General features: G+C 38.1%; 1 protein-coding gene across 7 annotated transcripts in view; it reads right to left on the reverse strand.

Annotated features, from left to right (window-relative positions):
• Positions 1–16,138, reverse strand: part of cadm1a (cell adhesion molecule 1a) — a 289,452-nt gene that overhangs the window by 48,581 nt on the left and 224,733 nt on the right. For all 7 annotated transcript variants that reach the window (XM_084136853.1, XM_084136851.1, XM_084136856.1 and 4 more), the window contains 4 exons: positions 15,460–15,612; positions 13,389–13,526; positions 8,769–8,927; positions 2,596–2,692 (listed from right to left, as the gene is read on the reverse strand). In XM_084136853.1, coding sequence (XP_083992979.1) covers positions 2,596–2,692; positions 8,769–8,927; positions 13,389–13,526; positions 15,460–15,612 — 547 coding nt within the window. The remainder of the gene's footprint in view (positions 1–2,595; positions 2,693–8,768; positions 8,928–13,388; positions 13,527–15,459; positions 15,613–16,138) is intronic.

Consider the following 16,138-nt stretch of genomic DNA (forward strand, 5'->3'; position numbering starts at 1 on the left):
ATTAATAGTAAAAATATGGCAATCAAACTCAATCTTATTAATTTCAGTCTTTTTACACTCAAAACATTTGCTGCTTGTTCAATTTAAATAATTAAAATTAATAATTGCAACAATTCTTGCAAACTTTCAAATTCCATAATTTTTCAAATTCCATCACTTTTATTATTTGTTGTGTTGAAACCACATGACATTTATTTTGGTCTGAATCGGTTGTAGAGAAATCCAAATAAATATACATTGGAAACCTTTTTTTTTAATTTTTTTTTTTATCTAATATTGCCTATCCATGTAGATTACCAAGTACTCAACTAAATTAAAATATCATTATTAATTTCATTTTACATGGTAGATAAAGTAATTAATAGTCAATATTTGGTAAAAATCCCAAAAATGTTGTTGCGCATATGCACATTATCAAATTTTCATTGTGTAGAAAAAGAAAATTAAAGTTCCTACAACAAGGCTATTTTTTATTTTTATTAAATGGCTCAAATGAAAGTACAAAATACAGGGTTCCCACACCTTGGTTGACTTCAAATTCAAGGACCTTTCAAGGACTTTCCAGGTCCAATACCCTAAAATTCAAGGACTTAATGTGGGGACACATTTGTTGTGTCCAACAACAAACGATGAGGTACCATCGTAGTTTCATGCGCACGTGAACTTCATGGCAACTTACAACACAAAGTACCTCATACATTTTCCTGGCTCAAAATGAGGCAGATGTGGTAAAATCCTAATAATGTATTTTAATAATAAGATAATAAAATTTGTATTTTTTGTAGATCATCATATAGCCTAATGTGTTTCCCACATTGTTTTTGTGGGTAGAGCTTGGTACCTAGGGGGGTCCGGGGGCATGCCCCCCCCCCCGTAAGAAAATTTTGTACATTTTAAAGATAAATTCATTAATCTGGTGCACTTTGAGTCACCCAAATCCACTGATACAAATAGATAATCCACCCGCAAACCACCCATATTCTTTGATTTAGATATCTGCATCTGATCATCACATTACAATTATTCAAATTCTCAGTGTTAAGCATGATAGTATGGTAACATATCACACTGGAGCAGGCTGATTTAAAATTAACATTTATTTAAAATAAAAGTTATTTTTTTGGCAAAATTACATAATTCCTTAATAGCCTAAACAGAGGCTTTACTCCCTTCAAACTTAAATTGTTTAATTTCATTGTTGTTTCAATCTTTCATTACATTACTGTTTGAATACACTAATTTTTTGTACCTTTTATAAAGGGCATTTTTCCCCTAATTTTATTAAATGTATCTTTCATTTCAAGTTCTTAAATTTGATCAATATATTCAATTAAAATAAGACACTAGGCTGTTACCAATCAAATTAAATAATTTACATTGAAAAATTATAACTGTATTAAATTAGATTATTTTAAATATTTTTGAATATACAAATAAGGAATGTTGAAAAGAATGATAGCCTACTTTATGAAACTAAACCGCCAGTAGGAGGCGGCAGGCGACCGTCTTAATGAGCGAGTCATTGAGTCATTCATTCAAACGATTCGTTCAAACGGCTGATTTATTCAGAATGAGGCAGTTTATGAATGGGTAACTGAATCTTTGACTCAACCGATTCTTTCAAAACGCTGAATCATTCAGTAATGCTGCTGCAACAAGTGTTGCTGTGAGATGCGCTATGGTTCTGCTGTGATCTTTGTTTGGAACTATTTTCGCTGCAGAAACAGAACAAAAACAGTCATTGCGTCTAAAATGTAAGTGACTTAATTTTAACTATTTGTTTATTGAACTGTTATGAAATCAGTCTCTGTTTCAATCGTGATGGCATTCAGGAAAACAGCACTCTGGTCGTGTGTAGCCTAGGCTATATATTGTTTCTCAACTATAATATGTTATAAATAACTGCGCGAGCCTCAACAGCGCAACATTGTTACCGTCAGTACATTAGGTAGGACTATATTATTATCAACTAGGCTATCAATCACCACTTACTTTAAATGAAATAAAACAGAATCATCCTCACGTTTTCGGTGATTCCCTAGTTATTTTTATTGTCAAAATTTGACAGAGGCGGCCGCCTCATACTTCTCTATGCAGGAAAAACCCTGGTAATGTAACACGTAAATGCGCTTAACTAGTGTAAATCAAGCAAGCTAGTATGCAAAGGCCATGAAGTGTTGGCGAAATAACACACTAGGGGACTGGAGTGAATATGGAATTATTTCCAGAAAACTTCTTGCACAAAATAAATTCAAGCACTTTCAAGCACCTGTCTCTATGCATGTTTATTTTCAAAAACTTTCCAGGGCCTTGAAAACATTTTTTCAGATTCACAAACTTTCAAGGATTTCAAGGACCCGTGGGAACCCTGAAAATATCACAAAATATCTTGGAATGCAGCTTGTTTAATCAGATCAGGACCAGAATTGTTGTATAATTAAGTCTATTGATACATGTTTTGCAATGGGTTTTGTTAGAGGACTTTTCTCCTCAGGGATAAGAGCCCATGACACAAACTGATCCAGATCATTGAAACCATTGAAATGTTGCCAACATAGTCAGTGATAGAACATATAGCAGAGAGATGCATCTTACTCTGGTTTGCCTTTAGCCTGGCACGTCAGTTCCAGATTCTCACCCTCTCTAATCGGGCCCGAAGGAAACTCCACCACGATCTTTACCTCAGGTTTATCTGTGGGGGAGAAAAGTAAAGCACATCAGCGTCTCGTGCCCCCGGGCTGCATGAAACTTTAAACAGCCTTGGCTTTGTTCAACGCTTATTGGATTGTTCTCAGCCATTTGAGTCGATTCTTCAGCATTACCATTGTTTGATGCAAAATGTGTGCATGCTTTTTTTTCTATTAACCTTTAGAGTCATTTAAACATAATCAATACACCCTGATGTTTGCCATGTATACAGTCAGAAGTCATGACATCACGAATGTCCATATTCAAACTCATTCATCTTGCGCTCTCAGAATTGACCTTTCTGCTCTGTAAGTACTGCCCTTTCTCATTTCTATTAAAACAACTGGGCGCTCAATGGTCCTATTCTCCAGTGACTGGCAGCCGGTATACTGCTGGCTTTTTGCACCTTGCGTCAGCCTTGCCTCTCAGCCGTAGCTGCTACATTTAGCATGAAATGTGCACTTCTGCTTGGCAAGTCTCAGTTCTTTTCCAATTCAGCTGGGATTAGACTTCCTGCTGTGTTTGTACAGTGCAGCAGGAGGGGTGACATTCAAACTGACGTCGGACACATAACTAACGCTCTCTCACGTAGAAATACCCAGCGCTGCGTGTCTCAAATAACATCGGAGGGGATCTGACATTAGGGGTTGCACAAACTAGTCGACTTTAATGCTCTGCCATGACACTTTAAGCTTGAAATCTTTGCAGCTCACTTTTTCACTCCGTTTCCAACAGTTAAAATGACAGATAAATGCATACTCTGAGAGCGATTCACAAAATATGTTTGTACGTTTGTTTGTAATGTATTGTACACGTAAGTTTCTAAATGTGCTGCTACATTGTAACGCACAAACATGCAGACAGTAGCTCGCACATCACGTGCAGTTCGCGCGCACACTGAAACATTCAGTAGCACAGAAATGTATTGTCATCACAGTTCTGTGATTTATCAATAAAATAGCTTAGAAACTGAACAGTTCTAGCATATATTTCTTAGTAAAAAAATCCCACAGCTTCAATATTAGTAGAGAGATGCTGGCAGGTAGAATTAATTCACACGCAAACGCTCTCTATAATGTATTCAAATTTATGTAATCTTTACTGTGCTGCTTCATCTGTATTTTAGAACGAGCAAAAATCTGTTAGAAACATAACCACCTAAAGACAAAAGAACTCATAAAAATAAGCAGTTATGTATGTAGGAGCAATAGCCTTGTGGGCAGTGCTGTGTCATACATAGCTGTGCACAAGGGGTCTCAGCTCGAGGTTAAGGCTTATTTGTTCATTAATGACGTCATCAGCGACTAGTCAACGTCAACTAGACTTTAATCACATAAATTTAGACTAAATTACGAGTTGTTCAACCCCTATCTGACATACACAAACATGCGAGCCGGTCATTCGCTCCACATTTGTGTAAGCACCTTGCATAACGGTATTACACCTGTATGCCAATTTCTGATATCAAATAAGATTTTTCGGTCTGTCTGGCGGTCTAATGACATGATGAAACTTAATGGAAACAGCTTATATAAGAAAATCAGAGACATTTAGCGCCCTTGGCATTTAATGGACTACACAAGGCTGTTGGTTCCTGTTTGCCAGAGAGTGTTTCTACATATAAGGACATGACAGGCAAAAACAGGAAATGGCAACCTTTGTGTTATACTAAGTGTTAAGTGCAACAAGAAAATAACGCATTAGACACAAAAATAGCAAAAATAGAGCATACAAAATACTAAGAGGCAAGAAAGTGTTACTGGCCTTTCATTAGGCATAATGGATCCAAGGAACATCAGGTAGAAAAATATTAGTGACTGTACCAGAAACATTTTGAAGTGGAAATCAAAATTGACCCCATTTACTTTCTCAATGCATGTTCTTGGTTTTATTGTCAATGATTCATCTCATTCATCTCATGTTGCAAAGTCAAACTTGTATGATTTACTTTCTTCTGTGGAACACAAAAAAAGATATTTTGAAAAAACTGTTTTTGTCCATACAATGAAAGTCAGTGGGGTCCAAAACAACAGTCAATTGTATAGACAAAAACAAACAGTGTTCAAAATTCATAAAAGAAAGTCCTACAGGTCTGGAATGACATGAGAGTGAGTAAATGACAGATTTTTTATTTATTTTTGAGTGAACTATCCCTTTAAAGTTCCCAAGATTCACAGGAGGCCGTGGTGTGCTTGCCAAGTTCACCACACTTATGTAAGTGGGCTCCACAGGAGATGCGTGCTCTGAGGTTCCTGCTGCTTCCTTGAAGGTATTCATCCTCTTAAACTGACAGGTTGTAATGGCTGAGCTATGCCTTTCCAGTACTACGCTCCATTGCAGGGCTGGCCGGCATCCAGCCCTCTAGTTTCTCAAAGGAACTCAAATCTAATATTCTCCCAGTAATGGAGCTTGAAGTGGCATTCCACAGATGCTTATGCGACAGCGTTATGTGTATGTTCAACAGAGGTGCGGGAGATATTAGAGCTGCTCCCACGTGCAACTTTAATGACATCACTGCACTCACTTTGGCAAGCAATGTGGGTTACAGTAGACATGCACTGATGTAAAACAGTGGGTTTGTAATGTTGTAATAGTCTAGAGTCATTAGTATGCGTAAAACAGGATAAGCAGCAGACCTTGCGTTGGAGGCAGGTCATGCATAAGGGCAAAGGAATTTACAAAAAATCCACACAGAGAGATGCTAAGTGTCCCTGTGGAATCAAAGGGTAAAATATTATTTTACTGAAACCATGTCAAAGTTGCCCACAATAACCACCAAATCCCACTCTTTCAATTTTACCAGCTCTTACGGCACTTTGAATGGACTGGATTCTGAGTGAACGGTGACTTCACTTTGACCCACAGATTTCACACTTTCTTGGATTTTTTAAAGTGCACGAGAAAAAAAAAGCCATCAATGTCCTGACATGATTTATCACATTATTTCGGGACTGATGTTTCAACTGGCTTTTTGGCAATCACTAAATTTGTTGAGTGCTTTGCCCACTTGATGCTTGTTTGACCTCTTCTATCAACAAAAAGTGATCTGTTGGCCTTCTATCTTTCCAAATTACACCCTGTCAGAACTAACATTTCTGTGCCATGATGGACAGCCTGGTCTGAAGTGAGAGAGAGAGAAAAGAGCGCCCCGCTCAGAAGTTCTGTAAGAGGAATATCCACCTGTTTGTCTCAGCTCTATGGAGACTCCTTCCATTTCTCCCCTTGTCATCTTCAAACTCTTCGCATGAAAGGCTCTGAGTGAAAGTTTCTTGCTTTGAAGCTTCCTCTGCATTAGTTCCTTTCCAAAGCTCTCTCTCTCCTGGCCACGCAAGCATTAAATCCACGGAAAGCAGCGCCACCGGCCTCCGGTTTCTCACTAGCTGGTGCGCCGGACAGAAAAGGTCACTCTAATTCTAATAACACAATTATTGACACGAGATATTGTTGTCATTCCTTACCACCGCCATCACGAAGCATTTAATTTCCCTCAAGCTGCTGAACTGCACAAACTGTTTGCATTGTGTAGCTATCAATATTTCTAGCTTATTTAATATCCACAGCAATGTTTTTCTATTTTCTATTGCAAAAATGTACTCCATTAAGTCTGCCTTCACTCAATGATTTTTAACATTGATTGTTTTCCCAGTTTCAGCAGAACAATTTGAAAGAAGAGTGAGCCAGACAATGACTCTTACACCAGCTCTCCCCAGAGCATGACAAAGGCTGCCTGTGAGCACGAAATCCAGTTAAATAGCATAGACAAAATGGTTTTACATTTTTCTGCTGTAAGTGCCCAAAGCCAGAGCCCAAATATCATGCAGTTTTTGGAGATGTGTTGTCTTTGACAAAATAAGGTCAGGTAAAGCAGTCTTTCCAGTGATCTTCTAAACCCTGTAGCAGGCAAGACTAACCAAGAAAAAATATGCTTGATGAGGACCCAAAACAAAATATCTTAAAAAATCCTATCTGTATCTTCAGATCAAGACAGTGCCCAAGGCTCTCATCCAATCAGAGGCAGAATCTCTGTCACGACTGAATCACCAAAGCGCAAAAACACACTTAATCTTTCATCACAGGCCAAGTGACATGGCTGGACTAATGTCTGCTCTCACAAAGGAAAGGATAGACCTGACTTATTTAACACAAGGACAAAAAAAAAAAAAAAAAAAAAAAAAAAAACAACTCCAAAGAGAGAGAAAGAGAAAGAGAGAGAGAGAGAGAGACCTTTATCTAGTCAAAACTATGCCATTAAGCATATTTAAATGAATAATAATATTACCACAATAGTTCTAATTCAACAATACTAATTCTATATGAATAAATTTCAAATGCTGTCACACTGTCTTCTGCTCGCTCACATTGTACATAAAAAACATGAAATTAAATCTAAAATAAAAAAAACAAACAAACACCATTATCTACTCAAATATACATAAATGAGCCAAAACATGATGAACACCTGCCCAATATGCTGTTGGTCATCCACATGCTGCCAAAACAGCACCGACCCGCAGATACATGGACTCTACAAGACCCCTGAAGGTGTCCTGTGGTATTTAGCACCAAGACATTAGCAGCAGATCCTTCAAGTCCTGTAGGTCGTGAATTGGAACCACCGTGGTTCGAACTTTTTGGTCCAGCACATCCCATAGATGCTCAGTTGGATTGAGATTTGGGGAATTTGGAGGCCAGAGCAACACCTTGAACTCTTCATCATGTTCCTTAAAACATGTGTGCAGTTTGGCAGGGTGCATTATCCTGCTGAAAGAGGCCACTTCCACCAGGGAACACCATTGTCATTAAGGGGTGTACCCGGCCTACAACAATGTTTAGAAAATTTAGGCACATGTCAAATATACGTCGAACATAAATGGCCTACAGTGCCATTCAGAACACAAATTCCTACAGTGCATCCTGGTGCCATCACTTTCCCAGGTAAACGGTGCACACATACATGGCCATCCACGTGATGTAAAAGAAAACAGGACTCATCGGACCAGGCGACCTTCTTCCACTGCTAGAACAAGGTCAAGTTCCGCCCCTCACGTGCCTGATTGTAAGCGCTTTAGATGGTGGACGGGTCAGCATAGGCACTCTGATTGGTCTGTGGCTACACACCTCCATTAAAGCAGAGTGCAATGCACTGTGTTGTGAAACTCTGCCCATAATTAAAGTTTTGGGTGACTTGTGCCACAGTAGACCTTCAGTTGGTTCAGACTTAACCTGGAAAGCCTTCATTGCCGTCGTGCATCGATGAGTCTTGGGTGCCCTGCACCCTGTCGCCGTTTTGTGGTTTGTTGTTCCTCAGATTACTGCTGGTAAATTCTCACCACTGCTGACTTGGAGCAATCCACAAGCCTTGTCGTTTCTGATGTACTAGCCATAACAATTTGGCCCTTGTCAAAGTCACTCAGAGCTTTATTTCTGCCTATTTCTCCTCCATCCAACACATTGATTATAAGAACTGATTGTTTGCTTACTATCTAATGTACCCAGACCTTAAAATGTAGCCTTGTTAGGAAATGACCAACGATATTTGCTTCACCTGTGACTGGTCATAATGTTTTGGCTCATCAGTGTATAACTTTAAATATATTTAAATTACTATTTGAATAAAATAAAATAAACAATATATCTAAATATATCACTTATATCACATATACTGTACATACACATATAGACACACTCTTACAAATATTTAATATTCACATTTTTTATTAGATAAATGCTGTCACTGTACTCCGCTCACTCACATTGTAGTTAAAAAAGTAAGTAAATCAAATAAAAAACACCATTATCTACCCGGAGAGATCTTGTAAATATATATTACTAATACTTAATATTCACATAATATAATATATAATTCAAGAATATAATATTAAAGATTTAATTAAATAATAGTAAGTCTATATCACATTGTCCTATAGAACATTTCTGCCAAAAAAAACCTTTATCTATTCAAAGATATCACTTTGAATTAACAAAATATAATAATAATAATAATAATAATAATAATAATAATATCATTTTAATGAAATAACAGTAATATTATATTACATTTAAAGTGTGGGCTCACTCACATTGTACTTCTAGGTACTTCTGCGCCTGGAAGTCCTTGACCGCTGGATGGTCGACAATGCAAACCACAGGAACCCCATCATCCTCTCTCGTGACCGTAAACCTCAGCCAGCTCGTCACAGTGAACATCCTGTCATATGTGTTCTCCACTTTAGACTTGCCTGTGAGAAACAGAAACCAATGAGAGACAAAGAATTAACAGCTTTCATTATCATCTCTATCAAGAAACCACGGGTGGCTAAGTGTATTGAAGTCCACAGTATATATTACACATCCTGTGAGCCATAAAACAAAGCAGATCCCTTAACGTCTTGCACATATGTGACATATGGCGGCTCACTGCAGCTTATCAATGACATGTGTACAGTAAATGGCCCCCTGCAGCAGCACCTGAAATGTGACCATATGGGAGGGGCCATGTGGCCGAAAAACAGCCCTAAACCGCTTCCTGTCGAGGCTTGTTATGCAGCTGTCACTCATTGGCAACTGTGTGGGCTGTGATAGTGTGTTTGTGCTTTATGAAGTGAGATATAATGGCTGTAGTGGACGCATCTGACCCGTAGCCCTCCTTCAGCATGCATCAAGTGGGCATGAAGAACACAAAAGACTCAAAGTCATTGTGCAGCTCCAGACAATAGCCTCGCAGCACCGCACAGACCTCCATCACTCAATTACTGTGCTGGCCTTGTGGAGAGAAACAGGCGTGGGTGGAAAGCGAGGAAGAAAAAGAGAAGAGATGAGCGAGAAAGCAAGAGAGAGAGGGACCTATTGTCCTGTTTGTGTTTTTGTGAAGAAAAAAATTCCACTTGACCATTAAAAAATGAATTCAATGTGGGAGTGACAGACTAAAAGAAAATAAATACAAAAAGTTGAGTCTGACTGAGGGTAAAAAAATTAGACATGTACATTCAGTGTTGGACCCCACTGACTTTCATTATATGGATAAAAAAAACTGTCTTCTTTTGCTTGGGAAGTTTTGGAACAATGTGACAATAAAATTCTTTGATCATGTAAAAGGTCATTTATTCCTGTGATGCAAAGCTTAATTTTCAGCATCATCATTACAGTCTTCAGTGTCACATGACCCTTCAGAAATCATTCTAATATGCTGATTTGGTCCTTAAGAAAGAGTTCTTATCATCAAAATTAAATCATTACACTTGCTTACAGCAAATGAGCAACAAAGACTTGTTTGGTCCGTTATTGCAATTTATGTGTGGTTTCTATCTTTCTTTTGCAGTTTATATGTAGATTACATCTATCATTTGACTGTTATAAATGTTATCAATAATCCACAATGCTAATTTTACCGAAAATCATAAAAATGCCCGGAAATGGCACTGCTGTGTGGAAATCTGGACATCTCAATACTCCAGATGGTTTTTTTTTTTTTTTTGACAATTCCTTGTCTTGAGCATTCATTCTCCCTGCATTCAGCATTATCAGCAATGAATGAATAGTCAGACAATCATATCTCAAATAAGAGAAGACACAGAGCTCATTGAGAGCCCAGAAGCACATCTATATTCTCCCTCACAATGCCACAGTCACTGCTGATAAAGAGATAATCACAGGTCAATCACTGTCATTCAGGCATTTCTTCATTTCAATAACATCTCCCTTTTTGAAATGCAAAGGAGCTCTGATTAGTCCCGATCTGCAGCGATACAGTGGGCTGAATATCAAAAGAGATCCTGTTCTCTATTGAATTCACCATTTCTTCAATTTTTTTTTTTTGCTCTATAATTTGCCCTCCCCCTTCCCCCCCATTATTCAACACCTTCCAATGGAAAGTCACTCTCTCGAAGAGGGCAGTCTAGAGATCTGGGGCCAATTGTGTATTTAGCAAACTTCCTTAAAGCCATTACAAATTCTGAATCAAGCCATTGTGTTTCAGCTGAGCTTAGTTGGCTAATTAAAATGAGATTATATTTTTAAGCAATGACACAATGAGCAGGCCGTCGTCATCTGACAGGAAGAAATTAACAACTTATTGTTTCTCGATGTTTATTCAGCTTGTCTTATGAGACAGGTGTGTATCAACAATGGAGCAGGATGTAAAACAGAAGTACTAAATGCGGCACAGAACACGAATAAGACTGGGAAGGTTGTGTTTGCGTGAGCGAGAGGGAGAATGAGGCAGTACATCATGGGGGCGGCTGAGTTTACATTCTGGGGCTGTATGGGTGTAACCTTTAAATGATATTTAAAAAAGCCTGATTATCCTAGAGGTAATTAGGCTGAATGATAAGGACATTTAATTAAAAATAAATCCGAAAAGGCGCAGGGGCCAAAAGCAATTTCCAGCCAGTGAGTGCCAGCGTTGCACTGCTTGTGTCAGGAGAGGAGTCCCTCGGTTTCTTCGATCGCTTTCAACTCCTCCATTCAAACCATTTTGCTATACAAGAACAGAATATTCATGTCCTGCTGTCCATCTCACAGAGGCAAACTCCTTCTTCTTTAGCGCTACATTTGTCCAACTGTCCAATAATATATTGATGTTACATAAAAACAAAACACCCACTGACAAATGAACAGAACAATGCTTTGTAATAGCTGCTGAAACTCCCAGTGGAGAGAAACGGAGACCCCTGACTGAGCTTATCGCTAATTACCAAATGAAAACATCCATCCAGGACTCCAATTTAGCCGTCTCATTTTGGGTAGCTGTTATTAGGACAGCTTATATGCAGTAATTTGTACATAATACGCAAATTGCCTGTGTCTAGACGACTGCGGGTCAAAGGTACAGCCTCTCACTCACCCTAACGGAGCGATATACTGTAGAAAATGAGCCGAGCTTCTGTGAGGAGCGTTCAGGTAAACAGATGTTTAAAAGGAGTTGCTGAGTTTATAATTAGTACTGTTATGACAATTTCACAAGACATTCAAAGATCAATAAACAGTGGACTAAAGTATGCGGAGAAGGGGTATGTCAAATGATAAATGTACACACTACCGTTCAAAAGATTGGACACACTTGAATGAACTTGTGTTTCTCATGATCTTAAAAACTATTTGATCAAAATGATTTTGCTTTAATACTTGAAATGAGTTTTGTAGACAAATATTTTGTGCCTATGTAATAACTGAGTAAATAACTAAAATGTATAAATGAATACACACACACACACACCAATTTAACAATTTTGGTTACTACTTTCAGTCATTTCATAGTCTTGATGACATTACTCTTATTCTACAATAAAGTAAAACAAAATAGCAGGAGGGACCAGACTTTTAGAATATAAGATATAACATAAGATGTTTTCTATTTTAATATATTTTAAAATGTAATTTATTCTTATTCTTGCTGAAATTTCAGTCATTACTCCAGTGTTTAGTGTTACATGATCAGTGTTGGGAAAAGTTACTTTTAAAATGAATACATTACAATATTGTGTTACTCCATAAAAAGTAACAAACTGCATTAATTAGTTACTTTTTATGGAAAGTAATGTTACACTATTTTTGCGTTACTTTTTCTCACCTGGGCTGTGCTTGCTTGCTTGTTTGTTTTTTAACAACAAGTAATATTTTGGCAAAAGTAAAGGCCCTTTCACGGCAAAAGTGAAATGAATAAGCCTAAAGCTGAAATGAAATGCAAATTCACGCCTGTAGAGTAGAGGGCGCAGTTCAAACAAACCTTTCAGTTCTGCTGCCATTCTGGATTGCAGAAGAATAGGACGCAGAAGAAGAAAGTTTAACACTCTTATTTCAGCAATAAAAAATAATAATAATAATTAAACATATGATGTTTATCTAAAGTCAGTTTTGCTTAGTATGTTTGAATTGGATCATAGAAGATCAGCAGCAAAGACACACAATAAAGTGAGATTAAATACATATGTAAGTGAGTGTAATTTAACATTAAATTATTGAAGGTTTGTGTTATATTATGATTTTGCATTTCACTGTTTTTATTCATTTTGAGGAATACTGAATCTTTTTGTGCAAGTGAGATGAGTAAATGCATGCTCACATTAAGTCTAGAACTACAATAACCATCATATTCACACAGCACCTCTGACTCCCCATTTCTCTCAACATCGGGACGAGAGAGGTGTCAGTCTATAAATGGGAAAAAGTAACTTGCGATACTTATTTTAAAAAGTAACTCGGATATTTTGTTGTAAATTACATAACTTGTGTTATTTGTAATGCATTACTCCCAACACTGCACATAATCCTTCAGAAATCATTCTAATATGCTGACATTATTTATCAAAACCGTGATTATTAGGATTCTTTGATGAATAGAAAGTTCAAAACGGCATTTATTTAAAATGGAAATCTTTTGTAATATTATAAATGTCTTTACTGTCACTTTTGAACAATTTAATGTGTCCTTGCTGAATAAAATCAATTTCTTAAAAAAAAAAAAAAACCTGAATCCAAACTTTTGAACAGTGGTGTACATTAATGATCGGCTAAGCATTATATAAATGTAACATTTTGTGTTGCTAGTATTACTAAATGTTGTTATCTATGTTTTCAATTAAAGTATCATTTTCAATATATAAATTATCAGAGGAAAGTGCAGCAGCTATGGTTTGCAAGGCAGAGAGAAAACCTGGTAAACATCTTGTTTGTTTGTGTGTACACAATGTGACTTTACCCACCCTGTAGCTCTTTTTCTCCCTTCATCCATCTGATTGTTGCGGCGGGTTTGCTGCCCATGGAGGTGCAGGTTATCTCCGTCTCGTTGCCTTCGCTGACGATGTCCTCACGGGACTCTATGATTGGGTTTCCTGGTGGGACTGAGAGAGGACAGACAGATTTTACAAAGGCGGTCTGTAAATCAAGCACCACTATAGTCACATTCATCCCAGGGTGCATTGATAGCCAACACAGACACTAACACTGAGGGATGGACACATCATAGAATATGAAAGGGTGAGTGTATTCATTCTCGTTTACAAATGACATAAAGGAGGGTACCCAGACAAAGTACATACTGTGATGAATCAGAGGTGACTACAACACGATTAGTAATGGAACATTTTGTGCAACAGAAAGCAACACAGCCAGTTGACTAGACTAAAACTACTAGAACATTATACACTGACCTGGATAATTGTGAATGTTCACAGGCAATATGTAACAAGGATAACACCCTTCTTCAAGCACTGCAACACAGTGATCTAACCAGACATGACGTGACAACACTGCGACGTGATACAAGTATCTTTTCCATGTTAATCAGAGTTTTTGTTCTAACCAGCCGTGACAGCGAGTGACAGGGGTTTCTATTTTAGAAAAGGTTTCTATTTTTTGCAGCATCGTTGTTGGAACAACAACATACAAATTATTACAATGATAATCTCAGGTAATGATTATGTGCTTTATTTCATCTTAAAAGGGATGAAAATGTGAATTTGAATATCATTTTGCATAACCTTACTACCAAAGTGAATAATTCTTGATCTTGAAAATAAACAAATGCTCAAACTGTGAACAAACATTCTATGACAAAGATTGTTTCAGTAACTTAATAAGTAACTTATTATTTTTATTAATGTGAAAATGATTTGCTATTTATTAATTAGATAATGTATTTCTTCATTTTGTTGAATAAGAGACTGCCCACATTCTCTTCTGATTGGCTGTGATATTTGATTGATTTCGTTGCGTCATGTAGCAGTGTCACGTCTGTTGTGGACAGATATATTTCTGGTCGCTGGAATCTTATCACATTGCGTCTGGTTAGGATACTGTATAAAACTTCTCTGAAGGCTTCCGATTCATATAGGTGCTCAGGTGGATATGCAGTGATAACATCTTTTCCAAAAAGACCTTACTTTCCAGGATAGTCACTACGTCTAAAATGCTTACCTGAAAAGGTCACATTAATCCTAAAACCTTCTAGCTCTCTGGTGTAAATGTGAGACATTATTTGGACAGGGTAATTCAGTGGTAGAGATGTCTTGTTCCCCCTGAGCAGCAGGGTTCCATTCAAGCATTCAGCTTGGGTGTCTGAAGCTCTGGAACCAGCCACTCGATTGCATTCAGCGAGCTCTTTACAATCCCGCTCCCTCAATATCCACCCCGCACTAAACTCTGCTCTCAAAATGGAATAATCACTTTTAAGTGCGGGTGATTTTTCCATGCAGTTATGTCAAGACGCAGAACGCAGCAAAGCGTTCACATGTACAAAAAGACACACACGCACAAACACATAAACAATAATTCCGCTGAATGGCCTAACCATGCGGCTGAGTCCTCAAAGGAAGTAGCAGGTGAAGTGTTTGTTGAGTTTTTAGAGAGATTTCAGGAGCCCTTCCAAACAGCAGTGAAAATGTGTGTGTGTGTGTGCGCATGTGTCGAACACTGGCTCCATTCTGACATACTCCATTCTGATGTTCAGGATCTGGCCTGGCCGCGTCTCATGCCTTCTGTTTGGTGAAGATGAATGGCTATATCCTGTTTCTACACTGCTGCAGCATCTCATAAAAGCTGCTCCACTCTAGTGATTGATCATAAAAGGATTCCTCAGAAAACAAAGAAGCCCTGCATGTGTGTATCTGTGGGTGTTTGTTGATGCGGCAAGTGCCTTATGGGAAATCTGACGGTCAAAACAAAAGGTTCAGTTTGTCTAGTCCAGTGGATCTCAACCTTGGAGGTCATACCTCTATGTGGGGTCACCAGAGATGCAGGGGCTGTATATATAGATGTGTGCATGAGTGTTCATACTTAGCACAGTGATGTCGGCGTAGGCTTCCTGTGGGGGGTCTGTATAGAGCTGGCACACGTATCTTCCCTCGTCTGAGAGAGACACGTTGGATAACGACACACGCAGCTCGTTGTCTGAGAAATTGACCAGCTGGAATCGAGCATCTTTCAGGGCTGGAGGGTCGATAGAGAAAGACAGCAGATGTTAGAATGAAAAGTCACATCTTCACACTTCACTTCCATTACAAGCAACAATAGAAACATGTAGGAGATAATTAGCAGTATTTTTCCCATTTGAAGTCTAGATTGTTTTTCCACTAGGGCAAATAAAGGCAGCCATAGGCTTCTTTTAAGCTATTGCTTATAACTGACAACAGGGGAGTGTAGCAAACGTGCAGGCTGCAATATATTCTTCAGATTAGTTAATAGGTGCTCCATGGGAATAACCAAAGTGATTGAGATTGCTTCACATTGAGAAACACGGGCGCATCTATTTCTAGCATCATCTGACCTGAGCTTTGTATCACTGGGGTTTGAAACAGGGACAGTATCCATGGGACATGCCATGCTAGACCACTGTGACATCTAAGTGCCTTTTCATTTTAACACCTAAGAGAAAAAAGTTATTGCTTTGTGGTGAGCATATACATTACGCGAGTGTTTCATGAGCACTTTTGTCTCTGTGGACTTTTAGCAAGTA

This window comes from Abramis brama, assembly GCF_963993115.1.
Source record: "Abramis brama genome assembly, chromosome: 15".
In the NCBI taxonomy this organism is placed as follows: Eukaryota; Metazoa; Chordata; class Actinopteri; order Cypriniformes; family Leuciscidae; genus Abramis; species Abramis brama.